Raw genomic sequence first — 21791 nt, forward strand, 5'->3', positions numbered from 1 at the left:
TATCTTTATCATAACCATGTCCATCAATGCAACTTGACACCAATCTCCCTCGACATACCCTCTTCAACAGAGTCAAACCCATCCTCTGCCTCCCTCCGTTTTTTCAACCTCCTCTCTTTCCCTCCAATCCTCCTCCCTTAACCAATTACCCGACATCTTCTGAAAATATTAAACTTTTCCAAATCTATTTTTGGCCTCCTCGAGAGACATGCTAAGCCCTGTCTTGCAGACGGGTCACAAGGAGTAGGGATGTTAACCCCCATGTCCTGGCTAAATTCCCAATCTGGCCCTCATACCATCATGGCCACCTAAACATTCCCAGATTACAATTGGCTCATTCATCCCCCTTCCTCTCCCATGTAACTATTCTCCAGGTTGTTGCTGTAAATTAGTGTTCTCAGTCAAATTACCTGGTAAAACAAGGGTTAAATAAAATAATAAATAAAGTACTCCCTCTACTTCAAACACACTACCAGGCACATTCCCAGATGAGTCGGGATTTTGTTTACCAACCACCAAATTGGAAATTTGCCCGTCAAAAGTATCCAGACTGAAAGCATAATTAACTACATTTCCCACAATGCATTGTTGATAGCCTCCCACGCAGCCTCAGTACGTACTGAGCGCTTGCCCCATTCCCTCCTCCCTATTTTAACGCTAGTTAAGATGGTGGTTAGAGCGTAAAGTGTCTCTACAGATAAGAAAGAAAAGGGCAAAACATCTATCAAGCCTTTTGAATTATAGCGAAATAATAAACCTAACATAATCTAAAGTGTCTATCTATACAAATCTGGACAGTTCAGAGACATTAGCAATCCCCGCCCAATTTGGTGTGACTGTCCATTTGGAGTGGAATCCCTGTAATACGGACAGGGTAAGTGGCTAGCAAGCTAGCCCGAACTATTATTGTAACTGTCTGCTACTGATTTCGTGGCAAAATAGCATTAGCTCCATGGTTGCATAAACGAATTGATACATTTTCTATGTCAATGCCATCCTTTGCATCGTTGTCTATTTGTGGATTTACTGAACTGTCAATGGTTTACTGTGTCGGCGTCTGTTAGCTAGTAAACTAACGTTAGTAGGCCGCAGCCGCTAGCTAGCCAAGTTAGCTAACTGCGAATGCCAGCCTGGACTCTGAAGTTAGCTTGTAGGCTAATGTTAGCCTATTAGCACCTTCGTCGGTTAGCAAGCTGTCACTTTGTATTCACAAGACTCCATGTCTTGTGAACTTTGGTTAACTATTTATTCAACCCAACATTAAGTGCATGTCCTTTTACTCATCGACTTGAGTATTTTATATTTTGTTTTAGCACCTGAACGGCTAGCTGATACATAATGTCATGCCGTGAACTAACATTAGAGAATCATTGCAAACCATTCGCAACATGCTAACGTTAGTTAGCTATCAAGCTGGTTGGAATAGCTAGTAACTATCAGTCAGCTGACGTTTGCTGCTTGCTTGTACAGCTGCACCAGAAAGAGGATAGGGGCGCGAAGCCCTTCGTATTTAGGCTGTAGTTTAGCAACGGATTTTGAATTGCAACTCAACCAACTAGTGTTACCCTTGTAGCTATCGTTAGCTGGCATGTAGCTAGCTAGTTTTTTACGATATATTTAGCCCACTTACAACCAATAACTAGCTCTGTTTCAGTAACATCCTATTTGCAATTTACATCCCGGACAAGCGCAAACTCATCCTCAACAAACCCCAAGATTCGATAGGCCTGTTTATTTGATCAACCTGTGATGTAATACAGTTGACAGCTACACGATAGAACGCCCTCCTACTGTCAACACCACCTCATTCGTTTGTTACTTCCACAAGCCACTACTTTGTAACAACTGCTAACAGGCAGAAGATATTGATGAGCCTCATACCATTTAGCTTAGGCTACATGATAATAGGACATCCCTCTTTACCAGTACTACTAACTAACTGAGCAGGTCCAGTTTGGGCCTACATTTTGCATTGACGGTAGTGTGTACTCTTCATGTTCTCCATTATTCACAATTTATATTCTTCAGAAATGCTCCAAATAGAGTTTGAGTAACAATTGTGTCCATCTCAACTTTCTATCCTCTCATCCCTTACTACGCTTCTCTTTCCCAGCCCGTGACCAGCCGTGACATCTGCTCCACCTCGCCGTGCCATAGGATGTCCCACAGCCCCGAGATAAAGGACGACTCCATGGAGTGCCCCCTGTGCATGGAGCCGCTGGAGATTGACGACGTAAACTTCTTTCCCTGCACCTGCGGCTACCAGATCTGCCGCTTCTGTTGGCACCGCATCCGCACTGATGAGAACGGCCTCTGCCCTGCCTGCAGAAAGGTACATAACCTATCTTAACCTGGCCCTTACCTTAACATTCCGTTGGCACTGCCTCCACACAGACAAGAACAGCCTCTGCCCATCCTGCAGAAAAGTGAGCCTGGCTGGCGGGTGGTGCTGTCAATAAACATAGTTGTTATGCAAATGTGACATACAATCTCGTAGAATATTATTCTGCTCCCAACTCTCCTCAGAAGGATATACAGTGCATTTGGAAAGTATTCAGACCCCTGGACTTTTTACACATTTTGTTACGTTCCAGCCTTATTCTAAAATTGATCAAATATGTTTTCCCCCTCATCAATCTACACACAAAATACCCCATTGTGAAAAAGCAAAACTATTTTTTTCTCTTTTTTTTAAACGGATACCTTATTTACATAAGTATTCAGACTAGAGTTTGACTGATTAATCGGAATGGCCGATTAATTAAGTCCGACTTCAAGTTTTCATAACAATCGGCAATCTGCATTTTTGGATACCGATCATTATGCACTCCACGAGGAGACTGCGTAGCAGGCTTGACTACCTGTTATGTGAGTGCAGCAAGGAGCCACGGTAAGGTGCTAGCTAGCATTAAATGTATCTTATAAAAAAACAATCAATCTTAACATAATCACTAGTTAACTACACATGGTTGATATTACTAGTTTATCTAGCTTGTCCTGCGTTGCATATAATCGATGCGGTGCCTGTTAATTAATCATTTAATCATAGCCTACTTCGCCATACGGTTATTTAACAAGCGCATTCGCAAAAAAAGCACTGTCGTTGTACCAATGTGTACCTAACCATTTACATCAACGCCTTTCTTAAAATCAATACACAAGTATATATTTTTAAACCTGCATATATAGTTAATATTGCCTGCTAACATGCATTTCTTTTAACTAGGGAAATTGTGTCACTTCTCTTGCATTCTGTGCAACAGAGTCAGGCTATATGCAGCAGGTTGGGCCACCTGGCTCGTTGCGAACTGTGTGAAGACCAACTTCGCCAAACGGGAGATGACTTATCAAAAGTGCATTCGCGATAAAAGCACAATTGTTGCACGAATGTACCTAACCATAAACTTCAATGCCTTTCTTAAAATCAATAGAGGTATATTTTTTAAACCTGAATATTTAGCTAAAAGAAATCCAGGTTAGCAGGCAATATTAAACTAGGGAAATTGTCACTTCTCTTGCGTTAATTGCACGCAGAGTCAGGGTATATGCAACAGTCTGGGCCGCCTGGCTCATTGCAAACTTAATTATGACATAACATTGAAGGTTGTGCAATGTTTCAGGAATATTTAGACTTACGGATGCCACCAACAGTTCCGTAGTTCACTGAAAGAATAAACATTTTGTTTTTCAAATTATAGTTTCCAGATTTGACCATATTAATGACATAAGGCTCGTATTTCTGTGTTTTATTATGTTATAATTAAGTCTTAAGACTGCTCTATCAAATCAAACTGAGCGGTGGCAGGCAGCAGAAGGCTCGTAACTATTCATTCCAACAGCACTTTTGTGCATTTACCAGCAGCTCTTCCCTGTGCTTCAAACATTGAGCTGTTTATGACTTCAAGCCTATCAACTCCCGAGATTAGGCTGGTGTAACCGATGTGAAATGGCTAGCTAGTTAGCGGGCTGCGTTCTAATAGTGTTTCAATCGGTGACGTAACTCGCTCTGAGACCTTGAAGTAGTTGTTCCCCTTGCTCTGCAAGGGCCGCGGCATTTGTGGAGTGATGGGTAACGATGCTTCGAGGGTGGCTGTTGTCGATGTGTTCCTGGTTTGAGCCCAGGTAGAGGAGAGAGAGACGGAAGCTATACTGTTACACTGGCAATACTAAAGTGCCTATAAGAACATCCAATAGTCAAAGGTATATGAAATACAAATGGTATAGAGAGAAATAGTCCTATAACAACAACCTAAAACTTCTTACCTGGGAATATTGTAGACTTGTGTTAAAAGAAACCACCAGCTTTCATATGTTCTCATGTTCTGAGCAAGGAACTTAAATGTTAGCTTTTTTACATGGCATATATTGCACTTTTACTTCTTCAATACTTTGTTTTTGCATTATTTAAACCAAATTGAACATGTTTCGTTATTTATTTGAGGCTAAATTGATTTTATTGATGTATTATATTAAGTTAAAATAAAATTGTTCATTCAGTATTGTTGTAATTGTCATTATTACATTTTTTAAAAACAAAATGGCCGATTAATCAGCATCGGCTTTGTGGTTCTCCAATAATCGGTATCGGCATTGAAAAATCATAATCGTTCGACCTCTAATTCAGACCCTTTGCTATGAGACTCAAAATTGAGCTCAGGTGCATCCTGTTTACATTGGTCATCCTTGACATGTTTCTACAACTTGATTGGAGTCCACCTGTGGTAAATTCAATTGATTGGACATGATTTGAAAAGGCACACACCTGTATATGTAAGGTCCCACAGTTGACAGTGCATGTCTGAGAAAAAAACAAGAAATGAAGTCAAAGGAATTGTCCTAGACCTCCACCAATCAGGCCTTTATGGTAGAGTGGCCAGACGGAAGCCACTCCTCCAGAAGCCACTCCTCCATAAATGGCATATGACATCTCGCTTGGAGTTTGCCAAAAGGCACCTAAAGGACTGTCAGACCATGAGAAACGAGATTTTCTGGTCTGATGAAACAAAGATTGAACTATTTGACCTGAATGCCAAGTGTCACATCTGGAGGAATGCTGGCACCATCCCTATGATGAAGCGTGGTGGCAGTATCATGTGGTGGGTATGTTTTTCCGTGGCAGGGACTGGGAAACAAGTCAGGATCGAGGGAAAGATGAACAGAGCAAAGTATGGAGAGATCCTTGATGAAAATAAGAATTTTTCTTAACTGACTTGCCTAGTTAAATAAAGGTAAAATAAAATAAATAAAAAACCTGCTCCAGAGTGTTCAGGACCACAGACTGGGGCGACGGTTCAACTTCCAACAGGACAACGACCCTAAGCACACAGTCAAGAGAACGCAGGAGTGGTTTCAGCACAAGTCTCTGAATGTCCTTGAGTGGCTCCGCCTGAGCTCGGACTTGAACCTAATTTAACATCTCTGGAGAGACCTGAAAATGGCTGTGTAGCGACTCTCCCCATCCACCCTGACAGAGCTTGAGAAGATCTGCAGAGAAGAATGGGAGAAACTCCCAAAATACAGGTGTGACAAGCTTGTAGTGTCATACCCAAGGAGACTCTAGGCTGTAATCGCTGCCAAAGGTGCTTCAACAAAGTACTGAGTGAAGGGTCTGAATACTACTTACTTATTTAATACATTTGTGAACATGTTTTTGCTTTGCCATTATGGGGTGTTGTGTGTAGATTGATTGGGGGGGGGTGGGTGTAATTGAATACATTTTAGAATACGGCTGTAACAACAATGTGGGGAAAAATTAAATGGGTCGGAATACTTTATGAATATGCTGTACCTACGTACAGGTGAGCTTACCTGTCTTTCTATCTCTGCCCCTACCATCCAGCCGTACCCGGAGGACCCTGCGGTGTACAAGCCCCTGTCACAGGAGGAGATTCAGAGGATAAAGAACGAGAAGAAGCAGAAGCAGAACGAGAAGAAACAGAAGGTGACAGAGAATCGGAAACACCTGGCCAGTGTCAGGGTGGTGCAGAGAAACCTGGTTTTTGTTGTCGGGCTCTCTCAAAGGCTCGCAGACCCAGAGGTGAGACAGGACACACACACACACACACACACACACACACACACACACACACACACACACACACACACACACACATGGGGTCAGGGTGGTACAGAGAAACCTGGTGTTTGTCGGGCTCTCTCAAAAGCTCGCAGACCCAGAGGTGTGACAGGACACACACACACACTCATAGGGTCAGGGTGGTGCAGAGAAACCTGGTGTTCGATTCCACAATATAAGCCTACTATATAAATCTAGACGTGTGAGTGAATCGTTTTTTTTTTTACCCTCTTTTATAAAATGACTAAACGGTTTCTAGTTTTTATTTTATGCAAATCTTGAGGCCCCCTCACGCCCAAAGGAAACGCTGGCATACCGAAAATGAAGATATTTAGTGAATTTCCTACCTAAAATGTCAAGACTGCTGCCACTTACATAGGCATACATTTTATGTCTATGCTATGGGCTGACTGTGGCTATCCCTCGGCTGGATATGAGTAACACGGCTCTTTGCCTAGGGGTAAATATGTGGTCCTCTGTAGCTCATTTGGTAGAGCATGGCACTTGTAACGCCAGGATAGTGGTATAGATTCCCGGGACCACCTGTACGTGAAGTGAATGCATTGCATGACTAAGTCTCTTTGTATAAAAGCGTCTTTCAAATGGCATGTATTATTTTTTATTTTTTTATAGTTAAGGTGGCAAAATTCCACACATTTTCCAAAATTCTCAGGTTTTCCAGAAATTGGGAATCCTCCAGCGAGGATTTCTGGAAAACCTGGGTGTTGGGTGTTATTTTCCCACATCGGTTTTAAGCTAAAATGCCATAGGTTTCTTGTTCTATATGAAATATATTCCGTGTGATCTAAAAATCCCATTCCCTTTACAGTTAACCCATGCATGCTTGTTTGCCTGGGCAATGTTTTTTGCTGCTTAAATGAGCTGTTGCACATATAGTACATAGTTTTATCGTAGATTACTTGACGTCCACAGATGTGGGTGAAGATCAAAATAATTTAGAACATTGTTCTAACACACACACACACACACACACACACACACACGCTAAATCTAAGTCCCCAGCCCTCCACTGTGCTTCAGCCATAACCTAGTTAGTGTGAGCGATATAGCATTTCATCTCACTATTCTCTTACTTGATCATATTTCTGGTCTACTGACCTAGCTATATTTGTTTTCCCTCCCAACTGTATTTATACAATTCTGTTTGTGAACAATTTCCCCATAATGCTAGAGCATAGTACAATCATCCCTCTATTTGTCTCTGTTTCTCCACAGGTTCTAAAGAGGCCAGAGTATTTTGGGAAGTTTGGGAAAATACACAAGGTGGTCATCAACAACAGCACATCATATGCAGGTTCACAGGTAAGAGCTGGTTCTATGTGGCTCAGTTGGTGAAAGGCACGGTTGTGGGTTCAATTCCTGCAGAGATCCCATACAGAAAATATTTACACTGACTGTGCTGCAAATCACTTTGGATAAAAGTGCCTGCTAAGTGGCACATCATAAGATGTGGGATTATTCAAACGTTGGTACTCTTTCGATACCAGAACATGAAAAACGGTTCGGTGTTAGAATTTGTTTCTTCTGATATTTCTGTCAAATGTCTCCCGTAGTCTACTGATTGGGAGAGGGGAGCTAACACGATGCTGGGCTGCAACATGCTCGCGCCCCACTCATGCTGCACAGAAGTTAACACATTTGAATAATGCAACACGGCATGTAGAAATGTTGCAACTGCAAATAACTGTTCACAACATGGTCCATTTACAGACTAGAACACTTTACAATACAATAAGATACCGATTGCTTTCAACTTTGTAGGCGAGCTTTCCTTGCTAGCTTACGGCGGAAGTTAACGTCAGTTCACTACCCTAGTACTTTGTTTGCGATATTATATGAACATAATGCGAATATAGGCTGATTTCAAAGCTCATTCTCACCTAAAACCATAGTCATTGCCAAAAAAACTCCTCGTTTCCTCAGCATCACGTCCCTCTCCAGTCTCTCTCACTGTGTGAATGATGTCCTTAGGTCTTAGTGTGCCCTTTTATAGAAGAGATCGTTTCTTCTACGCAAATGTGGATCAGTACAATAAAATAATTCCCAAATGGAAGGGAATTGTTAGCCCCATGATATCATCCAAAACATGCTCACTAACTCGATGCAACACACACACACTCCTATTGAATATGTATTCACCTGTATTGTGAATAGGCGTTGGCCTATTTCTATTTACCCACTTTATCTATAGAGATTTACCATTCAAATAAATGATTAGCATGAAGTTATGTAGTTTTGTTTTTACCAAAGTCAAATTGATTGTGTAATTGGTTCGTTAATGCACACATGGTTGTCTCTAAAAAAAAATCAACCACATTTTTAATGATATTGAGCATCGAAAGATCTGTCTGGTTCAAATGCCATCCTTTGACTTTGGCTGGTATATGTGGGATTGAATTCAACAGCAGGTGATTTCCTCTCAAATGTAAATATGGAGAATGGGACATGAACTACCTATTTAAACCTATTTATTTTCTGATCCACAGGGTCCCAGTGCTAGTGCCTATGTCACTTACATCCGCTCTGAAGACGCCCTCAGAGCAATACAATGTGTGAACAATGTGGTGGTGGACGGTAGGACACTCAAGGTGTGAGACTTAACACACAGGAACAGACATTCAGGGCCAGTTTCCCCAGACACAGATTAAACCAAATCCTGGATAAAAGAAATTCCATTGAGGGTTTATTTTAGTCCAGGACGAGGCTAAATCTGTGTCTGGGAAACTGGTCCTAGAAGTAGTTGGTGACTTTTTGTAAGGAATGCTCTCAAATACTATATGACTTCTGACCTCAGCTGAAGAGAACATTCAACAGAATATCATCACAAGTACATTTTCACTGAGCTTTCTGTGTTTGTTTGTATTGCAGGCTTCTTTAGGCACAACAAAATACTGCAGTTACTTCCTCAAAAGCATGCAGTGTCCCAAACCAGACTGTATGTATCTACACGAGCTGGGGGACGAGGCGGCTAGCTTTACGAAAGAGGAGATGCAGGTCAACAAACCGTTATTCTTCCTGTTTGTGTTGCTGGGCGAATAGAGATGGCAGATGACTTGACGTCATGTATTGTACTTGCCTGGGTGTCAGTAGGCCAGGGCATATGTGTTTGATGATGGTGACCAATCCAGTTTCTTCTCTTGGATCAGTAGAGTTAATTCATTCAGATGTAAGGGTTAGGTCTGGCTGTGTTTATATATTCTTCCCTTTTAGAGATTTTTTTGGTGTCTGCCACAATTTTGTATTGTATTCTTACTTCAAATTACTTCAGACCTCCGCATTAGTGTTTCTTGAATCTAGCCTGGTCCCAGATCTGTTTGTTGTATAGCCAACTCCTATAGTCGCTGCCATACAGTTGAATTGAGTTAGGTGCACAGTGGGAGCATTGTGTTATTATTCACTGCTAAAATGACTTAATGTAATGTTTGTGTCCTTAGGCCGGGAAACACCAAGAATACGAGCAGAAACTACTCCAGGACCTCTACAAAATGAACCCCAGCTTTCTACAAACACCAACGTGTTCAGGGGAAAAGTCCAAAAGCAAATCTTCAAATTCTACACAAAGGTACATTTAGTATTTTGGTTCTCCCCTCTATCTTTTTCTTCCACGCAGCATCCCTTGATTTGATGACATTGACCTTATTTGGGGGGGCAGGACTGAGGTTGGGGAACCCTGGTCGACACAATGTATTTGCATATTTCTTTCTTGCAGTTTCTATTGTGTGCTTTTGTGAGACCTTGGGTGAGTAAGATCCATTGATACGTGTAATGAATACATTATTTGAATGGCAAATAAACTTGATATGTGAAACCTCTCCCCGCAAACCCAAAAAGCAAATATTTGCACTGAAGGCCGTGGCACTAACAGCTAGAACACCGCAGGCCGCAGTTCTCTCTCCAAGTCTTCCACACAACATCTCTCTCTTCCATGCTGACCTCTTGTTTTTGTCTATTTCTCAACACAGACCCAGCAACGGCAAGGACGGGTGGCCAACACTATCGGTGTATGGTGGCAAACTGGCCAATGGGCTGTCGGAGGACAGGAAATCTCCTCCGCTGCTAGACTGCTGTCTGGACCCAGAAGTCATGACCTCAGACGGGTTAAGACTTGGCTTGGGGCTGGACACAGGGATGGGGTCTGTCCAGGGGGCTGCCCTGTCCCCCTTCTCTTCTAATTGTGACAGCAACGGGTAATCTATAGTAATGTAGTAGTACATTAGTGGGGAAACGGGGATACCTAGTCAGTTGTACAACTGAAAATGTCTTCCTCATTTAACCCAACCCCTCTGAATCAGAGAGGTGCGGAGGACTGCCTTAATCGACGTCCACGTCTTCAGTGGGTTAACTGCCTTGTTCAGGGGCAGAACTACAGATGTTTACCATGTCAGCTCGGTGATTGGATCTAGCAGCCTTTCGGTTACTGGCCCATCGCTCCTACCCGCCAGGCTATTAGTCTTATATTAGTGAGGCTGGACACTGGGATGGGCTCTGTCCCTCTTCTACTCCAATTGTGACAGTGATCCCGTTATTACCAGGACAGACATACAGGCTGGCTGGAGTCGAGCTAAACCAAGCTGTACCGAGAAGACAAGGTTACACATTCACTATAGTTGCTGAAAAGGGAAATGTGAACAATAGAGTGAACTGAAAAGGGTATAACTCACAGGCCAAACTGGCCACCTTTTTTTGCTCCCTTTTGTTAGGCCATGAACTACACAGCTGCGTAGTCTGATGCTGGTCTGTTTCTCTTTCCCTCTAGTCCCAGCGACAAACCTCCGGAATCAATAGGTATGGTGAATGGAGAGACTTTACAACAGGTAAGAGAACTTTTGCTACCTTTAGATAATTGAACATGTAGAAGTAAAGTATTTTAATCATTTGAATGTCTTTTCAATATTCTTATAAATGTATAGATAATTACTTTATTTACATGCAGTACATAGGGATGGTATTAGAGAAATTGTCATATCTATCCAGACTAGACTGTTTCTTCCCTGAGCCATTTTTAAATGCCCAGTGTCGTCCAAAATGGGACTTTCCTGCTTTTTATATATATTTCCACACTGAGGTTGGAATAATACAGTGAAAATGATGATAATGCCATTTTAGTGTAAGAGCTGTTTGAAAAGACCGGCTGAAATTTCAGCATGTGTTGGTGGGATGAAGTTTTGGCCTGCCTGGTGACATCACCAGACTAATAAGAGTTCCAAACCCCTCTGCCAATAATAAATAGCTCCTCAATCAATCAGACCACTCCCAGACAGTCCTAGCAAAATTATTGATTGGAAAATTGCTCTTTGCTAAGAAGAATTTTTCAAATGTATTTTGGACCATTTTAATTGAAAACAATCACAGTAAGGTACCTAATTGTTACCAATAAATGATTTGATATTGACGTAAAAACGGCTGCATTGGTTGGACCTTTAAAAGATTTGTTTTCATTATGAATTATTATTGTTTACAAATGTTAGACTGTATTAATGGTATCCCCCCACTAATTTAGTCCCCTTATTCCTCTTTCCCCCTTCCAGATGCCTAACCGCGAGTCCCCTTCCCCTCCCCCGGGGCTGACTAAGCCCCCCAGCAGTCTGGTGGTTCCCATCACTGTAGCAGACCTCACCGCCCGCTCGCCCTTCGAGGGGGCTGCTGCAGAGTCCCAGTCCCTGTTCTCCGACAACAGTAACTTCAGACACCCCAACCCCATCCCGTCCGGCCTGCCCCCCTTCGCCAGTTCGCCTAGAGGGGGATCCGACTGGCCCATGACCCCCGAACCACAGAGCCTCTTCGCATCAGGTGGGTTGTGTGGGGCAGAATCACGCAGATGCACGAGCGCACACGCACTCCGTCACGGTTAAGAAACAATGCTTCCGTTAACAAAGGCAGTTTCTGCTCCACTGTTTGAACCTTGTGCCAATGAAGACAAAAATTACACACTTGTCTCTCCTTGCTGTGGATTCATTTGACTAACGTTGCTAACCACTTGCTAACTCTTCCACCCTTGCTCTCCTCAGACACAATACCGGTATCCTCCTCCACAGACTGGCAGGCAGCCTTCGGCTTCGGCTCCTCTACTAAACAGCAGCAGGACGACGACCTGGGCTTCGACCCCTTTGACGTGACACGGAAGGCCCTGGCTGACCTCATTGAGAAGGAGCTGTCAGTCCAGGACCAGCCCAGTCCCCTGGGGTCCCCCAGCCCCTTCGGCCTCCACCACCCCGGGTCCCACCACGGCCTCCACATGCCCCTCTCCAACCCCAACCATTTCCCCAGCAGCATTGGACCTCCACCCCGCCTCTCTCAGCTCCACCACAGGCACATTTCTAGCTCCTTTAGTTTCCCTGGTTCCCAGAGTCAGAGCAGTCATCATGGTGGAAGTCAGGCTGCCCAGGCCGCTGCAGCTCGGCATACCTGGATGGGCATGCCTCCCTCGGCACGCAGCAATAACCACCTCCTCTCACACTTGAACCACTCGGCCAATGCTGGAGGAGGACATAGCAACTTCCTGGACTTGAGCATGCCTCCTCAGCACCACAGTCACAATACAGGGCTGGGAGGGATCCCCATGTCAGGTAGGATACCCTGGGTCTGTTTTCTGGGAGTGTTGGGGTCAGTTATGTCCCCTGTCAAATGGAATTGACCCTAACCCTGGTTGAGTCTGGTTTAGCGCAATCTGTTCAGTATGAACGTACAAGCATTGAACTTCGAAACATATGTAATCGTTTTGCCTGTTTTGATCATGTCATATTGACCTTGCGAGAAACATATTACATGCAGATGCATTTCTGTGTTTTGCCCTGTGAAGACTTACAAATCTATATTAAATGTCTTCTCTACCGTTTATCTTTTTTTACAGAAGCAAAGCAGCACTCCTTATGTTCTCACTTATCCCTGATTTAAATGTATTTTTCTCTCTCTCTGCAGAAAACAGCAGTTCTATAGACGGCCTCAATGTGAAAGAATGGCAGGACGGTTTGAGAGCTCTCCTCCCCAACATCAACATCAACTTCGGGGGTCTCCCCAACTCCTCCTCATCTTCTTCTTCCTCCTCTTCCTCCAGTATGAACCACATGGGGGCTCCTGGGGGGCTAAATGGGCCAGGTGGTCTCTCACACAGTCTCAGCTGGGATGGTACGGCCAGCTGGATGGACCCAGCTATCATCACAGGTAGTGAGTAACTTTACGTTTTGTTTATTATAAACAAATGTATGTGTTGTATTGCACCGGTTTCCCAAACTGTCCTAGGGATCCCAAGGGTTGCATGTGTAGTTTTCACTACACAGATGATTCAAATTGTCACTTCCAACCAGAATCTACATCTTCATTCACCTCTTTCTTTCTCTCCTCAGGCATCCCAGCCTCAGCAGGCAGCAGTTTAGACTGTCTCCAGGAGGACCAGAACCCTCCTCACTGGCTCAAATCCCTCCAGGCCCTGACAGAGATGGACGGCCCTGCACTGCCATCACTCCCCCAGCAGCCCCAGAACCAGCAACACCAATCCCTCCACCACAGCCACCACCATGGCCTCCTAGACCAGGCCTCCTCACACCCACACCTCCACCACAGAGCAGGCTCTGGTTGGGCCCCCTACCTGCCCGGCCTGACCCAGCCCACACACCCCAACCCCAGCCAATTCCACAGCCCTCCCCCAGGCTTCCAGACAGCCTTCAGACCCCCAGGCCAAAGCGCCACAGAGTTGCTACAGAGCGCCTCCGGCGGGGACCGCCACTAAACTAAAGACAGATTACAGCAGACTACCCCCGACCCACGTCGTAATCCCGATCCCCAATGCAATACAGATACAGTACACACACTAATCTGCAGATGATCAGATTATGAAAATGATTAACAAAATAACAAGGCTTTCTTTTTCTTTCTCCTTCCTCCTTTTTTTCTATTCTAAAGGCCTATTTGTTTGTTTTGGTTTTTGTGGCACATGACATGAATGACCTGTTAACCCTTTGTCTGCTACTGACCGGCCCCACTGAGCTCCAGTAGTCAGGGTCACCTTCAGTAGGATGCACTGTAGTCAAACGTTTTCAAACGGAAAAATGAAAAGGAGCGTTTCTTATTGGGCAGATAAGTCCATGTAAGTCCCTCATGGGTTTTGTTTGGTGCATAATGAACACGACCCAGATGAATTGTTTGGGATCAGACCGGTGCTGACTACTCTGAGCTTCACGTGGAGTCTGTCTGTATGATCTGGACGAGCACAGAGAATAGGAGCAGTGATACTTTTTGTGACACCCAAGACGATAACTCCAAATGTACAGGAGTCAAGATTAGCTAACGTGAGTCATTTTTAAGAAGTAAATTTATGATTAAAAATGAAACCTGTAGGAAAATCGTCGTGAAAAAAAAGTGAAGTCATGATTACTCTTTGAGAATGAAGCAACAAACTGAATAGTGAATCTGCTCTTAAAGCTTTGCCCCTCATCCTCCCCACTTTGAATAAAACAGGAGACTGAATGAAACGGTTAACACTCACTCAGTGCAGAGAAGCTTTAAGGCGAACTATAACTTTAAGGCAAAAATGATACCAAATGCCTTTTAACTGATTAAGAGGAGGTAAGATTGAAAATCTTTAGAGAAAAACATGGGTAAAAATTACTTCAGGCTTGTTTTAATTGGTTCAGATGACAGAAAATGATGCAGACAGAGATGGTCACAGATGGATATAATGTTAGAATGTGGGAGTTGAGGGCACAGCCAAGCCAATCTGCTTCGGCTTCCCTGTTAGGCAGGGTCACAATGGTCACGTTCCAGGCTGACAATATTGCAGTCACGCTGCACTCGCGCAGCAACCGATGGTCATCGACTTTGCTGAATGGTGTCAGTCTGCTATATCATATGCGGTTAACTGATATAACTGATTAGCTATACCTGCTTAACTAGTTAGCTGATACAGGCATTGTGAGATCTGGCAGGCAACTGCAATGTAGTCTGCCTGGAATGCGCCCCAATGGTCTGTCTTGTACAGGTCATTAAAACCCACATTCCCTTTGGGGTCATGGTGCCCCATCCTGTAGTAGAGGATGGAGCACTGCCTAACTGGGGGACTGAAGAATAATAATTAGTCTCACGACTATTCTCAGATTGGAAGAAGAATAGGCCTAGTGTCAGGATACCAGACCTCAGCACGTTACATGCTAGTTCTGGGGAAACTAAGAATGGCTGGAGTGGAGGCCAAAAAATTAAGAACGATATTTAAAGGAAAACACCCCAAAATGATATTTTGATATCATTTCATTAGTTGATTGTTGAAGTCCCAATTTTTTTGCATGGCAGCAATCAAGTTAAGATGTTTAACATTCAAAATTCAGATTTACTGCTGTTATGCTCTTTTTTTTTCATAACATGCTGCGTTTTGCATCATTTGAAGCAAAATGCATCATGCCGGCTTTTTTTTCTTATGTTTTTTGAAAGTTTGCGATTATAACAGCAGTGGACTGAATGTTTTGGGGTGGAATTTTACTTTAAAAACTGTTGGAGGGAAGATGTAGGCTAAAAATGGGACATCCTAAGATGTAGAGTTTGGTCTGATCCGCACAGTGCCACTGTGTGGCAACTACAGTAGCTAAACCCTTATCAGGAAAGTCACAAGAAGACCCAACAGATGAATGATGACAGGGTTGATGAAAAGGCTTCCTAGATGTCACAATGTCCTGAAATGCACCTGTAGAAAAGAGTGAGAATTTAAATAATGTCATGCGATATAGGAGATTGTGTGAAAGGAAGGTGCTAGAAGACGGGCCTTGAGAATGAATAACCTCCCTTCACGACCTTTTATTTTTAAGTCTTAACTCCATAATATCTACATCTTTATCTCTTTCTCTCTCCTGCTATATCCCCTATTAAAACATTATTCACTAGAAACATGAACTGATCCAGGTGAAACCAACAATCAGTCATACTTACTGTGGTTTTTAACGTGATGCGGAGATATAAAACACAATGAGGAGCTTAAAGGAATTGAACTGTCCACTGCCCGTCTGGAAAAACAAACCTTAAATAAAAGGAAAAACCCAGTGCTCGAGTTGGCTCTTTTTGTTGTCTCAGAGATTCACACTATCACGTTTCAATGTTTTTTTTTCTTCAACTTCAAGTATTACACAGGCTGTTCTAATCTATCATAACTTGTAACACTGGCTATATCAACAACTCCCAGGGTCTGTTTCCTGGACTCAAGATTAAGCCTAGTCTTGGACTAAAAATGTATATCACTGGAGAATTTCCATTGAGCAATCTTTCTAGTCCAGGATTAGACTTGATCTGCCCCCGGGAAACCGAGTCCTGTTTCTGACGTAACATGTGCTTGATCTCCACAGCATGAAGACCAGCATTTTAAGACCAGGAGAACATTTGAATTACCTTAACAAATGTTGACACCACAAACTAAGTCAATAAATAATTTCTTCAGGCTTTCTCTCCACTAGGGGCCAGTCTGTCTTTACTCAGTACTCTGGCTCTGCAGTCTGGATGTCCCAAATGGCACCCTATTCCCTATTTACTGCACTACGTTTTTACTAGGGCCCTGGACAAAGGTAGTACACTAAATGGGGAATAGGATAGGATACCATTTGGGAAGATGCCTCTGTCTACCCAGACAAGGTTACAGAGAGCTTGGTGGAATGTTGATGCTGAAGGTTGTCTCTGGGTACATTGTCTTCATTGATTCTCCCCTGTAAAGCTAATTGTTTCATTCTGTCCCATCTGATAATATTGACATTGTCCAAAATTGATTTATTGACTTTGAGAAAGATGGCAGGAGTATGTTGCTAAGAAGAGATCTGCCTTTTTTGTTTGTGTGTGTATATATGTGTGTGTGTGTGTGTGTGTGTATATGTGAGGGGAATGAAGTTTGTATTAGTTATTCCATATGCAGTCCTCAACCTCCCCCTGTGCTGTGCAGCCAGACAGCCTATGCTCTATACTGTAGCTACCTGCAGCAGAATAGTAGTGTGCTCTGTAGCTACCTGCAGTGGGCTCTGTAGCTACCTGCAGAAGAATAGCAGTGGGCTCTGTAGCTACCTGCAGCAGAATAGCAGTGGGCTCTGTAGCTACCTGCAGCAGAATAGCAGTGGGCTCTGTAGCTACCTGCAGAAGAATAGCAGTGGGCTCTGTAGCTACCTGCAGCAGAATAGCAGTGGGCTCTGTAGCTACCTGCAGAAGAATAGTAGTGGGCTCTGTAGCTACCTGCAGCAGAATAGTATTGGGCTCTGTAGCTACCTGCAGCAGAATAGCAGTGTGCTCTGGCTACCTGCAGCAGAATAGTAGTGGGCTTTGTAGCTACCTGCAGCAGAATAGCAGTGGGCTCTGTAGCTACCTGCAGCAGAATAGCAGTGGGCTCTGTAGCTACCTGCAGCAGAATAGCAGTGGGCTCTGTAGCTACCTGCAGCAGAATAGCAGTGGGCTCTGTAGCTACCTGCAGCAGAATAGCAGTGGGCTCTGTAGCTACCTGCAGCAGAATAGCAGTGGGCTCTGTAGCTACCTGCAGCAGAATAGTAGTGGGCTCTGTAGCTACCTGCAGAAGAATAGTAGTGGGCTCTGTAGCTACCTGCAGCAGAATACTAGTGGGCTCTGTAGCTACCTGCACAGAATAGTAGTGGGCTCTGTAGCTACCTGCAGAAGAATAGTAGTGTGGGCTCTGTAGCTACCTGCAGAAGAATAGTAGTGAGCTCTGTAGCTACATGCAGCAGAATAGTAGTGTGGGCTCTGTAGCTACCTGCAGCAGAATTGAAGTGGGCTCTGTAGCTACCTGCAGAAGAATAGTAGTGTGGGCTCTGTAGCTACCTGCAGCAGAATTGAAGTGGGCTCTGTAGCTACCTGCAGCAGAATAGTAGTGGGCTCTGTAGCTACCTGCAGAAGAATAGTAGTGGGCTCTGTAGCTACCTGCAGCAGAATAGTAGTGTGGGCTCTGTAGCTACCTGCAGCAGAATTGAAGTGGGCTCTGTAGCTACCTGCAGCAGAATAGTAGTGGGCTCTGTAGCTACCTGCAGCAGAAATTAAAGTGGGCTCTGTAGCTACCTGCAGCAGAATTGAAGTGGGCTCTGTAGCTACCTGCAGCAGAATAGTAGTGGGCTCTGTAGCTACCTGCAGCAGAATAGTAGTGGGCTCTGTAGCTACCTGCAGCAGAATAGAATTGGGCTCTGTAGCTACCTGCAGCAGAAATGTAGTGGGCTCTGTAGCTACCTGCAGCAGAATAGTAGTGGGCTCTGCTACCTGCAGCAGAATAGTAGTGGGCTCTGTAGCTACCTGCAGAAGAATAGTAGTGGGCTCTGTAGCTACCTGCAGCAGAATAGTAGTGGGCTCTGTAGCTACCTGCAGCATAATTGAAGTGGGCTCTGTAACTACCTGCAGCAGAATAGTAGTGGGCTCTGTAGCTACCTGCAGCAGAATAGTAGTGGGCTCTGCTACCTGCAGCAGAATAGTAGTGGGCTCTGTAGCTACCTGCAGAAGAATAGTAGTGGGCTCTGTAGCTACCTGCAGCAGAATAGTAGTGGGCTCTGTAGCTACCTGCAGCATAATTGAAGTGGGCTCTGTAGCTAGCTGCAGCAGAATAGTAGTGGGCTCTGTAGCTACCTGCAGCAGAATAGTAGTGGGCTCTGCTACCTGCAGCAGAATAGTAGTGGGCTCTGCTACCTGCAGCAGAATAGTAGTGGGCTCTGTAGCTACCTGCAGCATAATTGAAGTGGGCTCTGTAACTACCTGCAGCAGAATAGTAGTGGGCTCTGTAGCTACCTGCAGCATAATTGAAGTGGGCTCTGTAACTACCTGCAGCAGAATAGTAGTGGGCTCTGTAGCTAACTGCAGCAGAATAGTAGTGGGCTCTGTAGCTACCTGCAGCAGAATTGAATTAGGCTCTGTAGCTACCTGCAGCAGAATAGCAGTGGGCTCTGTAGCTACCTGCAGCAGAATAGTAGTGGGCTCTGTAGCTACCTGCAGCAGAATAGTAGTGGGCTCTGTAGCTACCTGCAGCAGAAATTAAAGTGGGCTCTGTAGCTACCTGCAGCAGAATTGAAGTGGGCTCTGTAGCTACCTGCAGCAGAATAGTAGTGGGCTCTGTAGCTACCTGCAGCAGAATTGAAGTGGGCTCTGTAGCTACCTGCAGAAGAATAGTAGTGGGCTCTGTAGCTACCTGCAGCAGAAATGAAGTGGGCTCTGTAGCTACCTGCAGCAGAATAGTAGTGGGCTCTGTAGCTACCTGCAGCAGAATTGAAGTGGGCTCTGTAGCTACCTGCAGCAGAATAGTAGTGGGCTCTGTAGCTACCTGCAGCAGAAATTAAAGTGGGCTCTGTAGCTACCTGCAGCAGAATAGTAGTGGGCTCTGTAGCTACCTGCAGCAGAATTGAAGTGGGCTCTGTAGCTACCTGCATTAGAATAGTAGTGGGCTCTGTAGCTACCTGCAGCAGAATAGTAGTGGGCTCTGTAGCTACCTGCAGCAGAATAGTAGTGGGCTCTGTAGCTACCTGCAGCAGAATAGTAGTGGGCTCTGTAGCTACCTGCAGCAGAATTGAAGTGGGCTCTGTAGCTACCTGCAGCAGAATAGTAGTGGGCTCTGTAGCTACCTGCAGCAGAAATTAAAGTGGGCTCTGTAGCTACCTGCAGCAGAATTGAAGTGGGCTCTGTAGCTACCTGCAGCAGAATTGAAGTGGGCTCTGTAGCTACCTGCAGCAGAATTGAAGTGGGCTCTGTAGCTACCTGCAGAAGAATAGTAGTGGGCTCTGTCATCTAGGAGCTCTGAGAGATTAAAGGTAACAATGGGGACACTAATTCTGTGACATCACTATTGTCAGTTTTGTAATGTGGTGACAGAATCCCATTGTGATTTCAACACCTCACCCTGGGAGAGTAATGTTAACCTTACTGTTAGTGGATGTCTGCCTATTAAATCTGAATAAGGTTATGCTAATGCATGACGTTATGAATCCACCCGTCCTCTTCCATAATGTTACCACTGGTGTTCCCTGTGTGACTTACACATCCCGCGCAGCTCGGATGATCTGTTTATCTTCTTGCCTGTATAGTTGTTGAATGAATGTCTTTTTATTTGACGGAATTAGTTCAATCTAAAGCAAGGTCATTGTATTGCATCATGACCGTATGAGAACTCAACCATGTTCATATGTTACCTTTGTTCTTCCCAGTCTGTGACTTACTTGCCTCACACCATGTTGCCTGAATGTTTACCCTCTTCCCTAGAGCGGTAAATGAATGTCCTATTTAAATACGAGCTTTCATCCTGAGACAAGGTTATGCTATGAATCCAACGTTGTCCATAATGTTACCCCTGGTCTTCCCACTGGGACTTCGACACCCCACCTGCCAGAGTTGAGCTGTTACCTAATAATTATCATTTTCATTGAGCCCAAGCGCTCATAGTTCTCTTCTGTTTACCTCTGGTCTGCCTGGTCAGTGTGACTGTTACACTCTTAGAAATAAATGTGCTAAGTAGATCCATGTAGAGTTATTTGGTTTGTCCCCATAGGCGATTGCTTTTTGGTTGCTAGGTAGAACACGTTTCTGAGGGTTCTACCTAGAACCTTGTAATTAGGGTTTGTCATAGAACCCTCTAGTCTAAATGGTTCTATCTAGAACCCTCTATAAATGGTTCCTACAAAGGACCCTTTTATCATCTGAAGGTTCTTCCTAGAATCCTCTGAGCGGTTCCACCAGCCTTTAATTAGTTATTCAAATTCAACTCTTTATGACAATACATTACGTATACTGAGTGTACAAAACATAAGGAATACCTTCCTAATATTGAGTCGCACCCCCTTTTGCCCTCAGAACAGACTCAATTTGTTGGGGCATGGAGTACAAGGCGTCGAAGGCATTCCACAGGGATGCTGGCCTGTGTTGACTCCAATACTTCCCAAAGTTGTGTCAAATTGGCTGGATGTCCTTTGGGTGGTGGATTATTCTTAATACATGGGAAATTGTTGAGCGTGGAAAACCCAGCAGTGTTGCGGTTCTTGACACACTCAAACCGGTGCCCCTGGTACCTGCCTCCATACCCCGTTCGAAAGGGACTTCAATATTTTGTCTTGCCCGTTCATCCTCTGAATGGCACACATACACAATCCATGTCTGTCTCGTCCCCTTGATGTACACTCAATTGTGTATGTGAAGTGGATTTAACATGTGACATCAATAAGGATCATAGTTATCAACTGGACTTGCTAACTCTTCTTGAAGTGCTCTGTTAGTTAAGGGCTTGTAAGTAAGCATTTCACAGTAAAGTCTACACTTGTTGTATTCGGCACGTGACAAATAAAGTTTGATTTCATAGTATATGTAATTGAAAAAAAATGTTTTGTATACTCAGTGTATATCCTAAGGCCTTTTTGAGGGCATAATCATACCCTAAGAAACACCTGGTTTACATGCTGCATTAGACTGGTGTGCAAAGTGATGCTTAATTCCTATTGCAATCCAGCCATAAGATTAACAATTTGAACTTTTACTCACCTACAACCTGCATTCAAAATGACTGCCATGGTAGCAAAGATTTATAATCGAGATGACTGTAGATCTTTCTATTGTGTTATTGACCGTACTTTTGTTTGTGTAACTCTGTTGTTTTTGTCCCACTGCTTTTCTTTATCTTGGCCAGGTCGCAGTTGTGAATGAGAACTTGTTCTCAACTGGCCTACCTGGTTAATTAAAGGTCAAATAAAAGTCATATAAAATAACCATG

At 44.0% G+C, this 21791-nt stretch overlaps 1 protein-coding gene across 2 annotated transcripts; it reads left to right on the forward strand.

The window, feature by feature from the left end:
• The first annotated feature begins 656 nt into the window (after positions 1-656).
• On the forward strand, positions 657-16119 carry LOC124004525 (CCR4-NOT transcription complex subunit 4-like). 2 transcript variants are annotated; one of them, XM_046313254.1, is made up of 13 exons: positions 657-874; positions 2114-2332; positions 5840-6037; positions 7313-7399; positions 8584-8685; positions 8966-9091; positions 9532-9659; positions 10060-10284; positions 10854-10911; positions 11626-11887; positions 12106-12663; positions 13016-13261; positions 13441-16119. In XM_046313254.1, exons 2-13 carry the CDS (start codon positions 2159-2161, stop codon positions 13821-13823), a joined length of 2547 nt encoding a protein of 848 aa, XP_046169210.1. In that variant the 5' UTR covers positions 657-874; positions 2114-2158; the 3' UTR covers positions 13824-16119. The 2 variants fall into 2 exon arrangements, with proteins under 2 accessions (XP_046169210.1, XP_046169211.1); XM_046313255.1 differs by having other exon boundaries at positions 13016-13258.
• Positions 16120-21791: the final 5672 nt, after the last annotated feature.

This window comes from Oncorhynchus gorbuscha, linkage group LG02 (assembly GCF_021184085.1).
Source record: "Oncorhynchus gorbuscha isolate QuinsamMale2020 ecotype Even-year linkage group LG02, OgorEven_v1.0, whole genome shotgun sequence".
NCBI classification, from domain to species: Eukaryota; Metazoa; Chordata; class Actinopteri; order Salmoniformes; family Salmonidae; genus Oncorhynchus; species Oncorhynchus gorbuscha.

Bases quoted from the DNA above. Each gene is read 5' to 3' on its own strand.
- LOC124004525 (XM_046313254.1), top strand. From the start codon at position 2,159: ATGTCCCACAGCCCCGAGATAAAGGACGACTCCATGGAGTGCCCCCTG. The intron at 9,660-10,059 runs GTACATTTAGTA...TTCTCAACACAG, and splicing joins TCTTCAAATTCTACACAAAG to ACCCAGCAACGGCAAGGACG. The intron at 11,888-12,105 runs GTGGGTTGTGTG...TGCTCTCCTCAG, and splicing joins ACAGAGCCTCTTCGCATCAG to ACACAATACCGGTATCCTCC.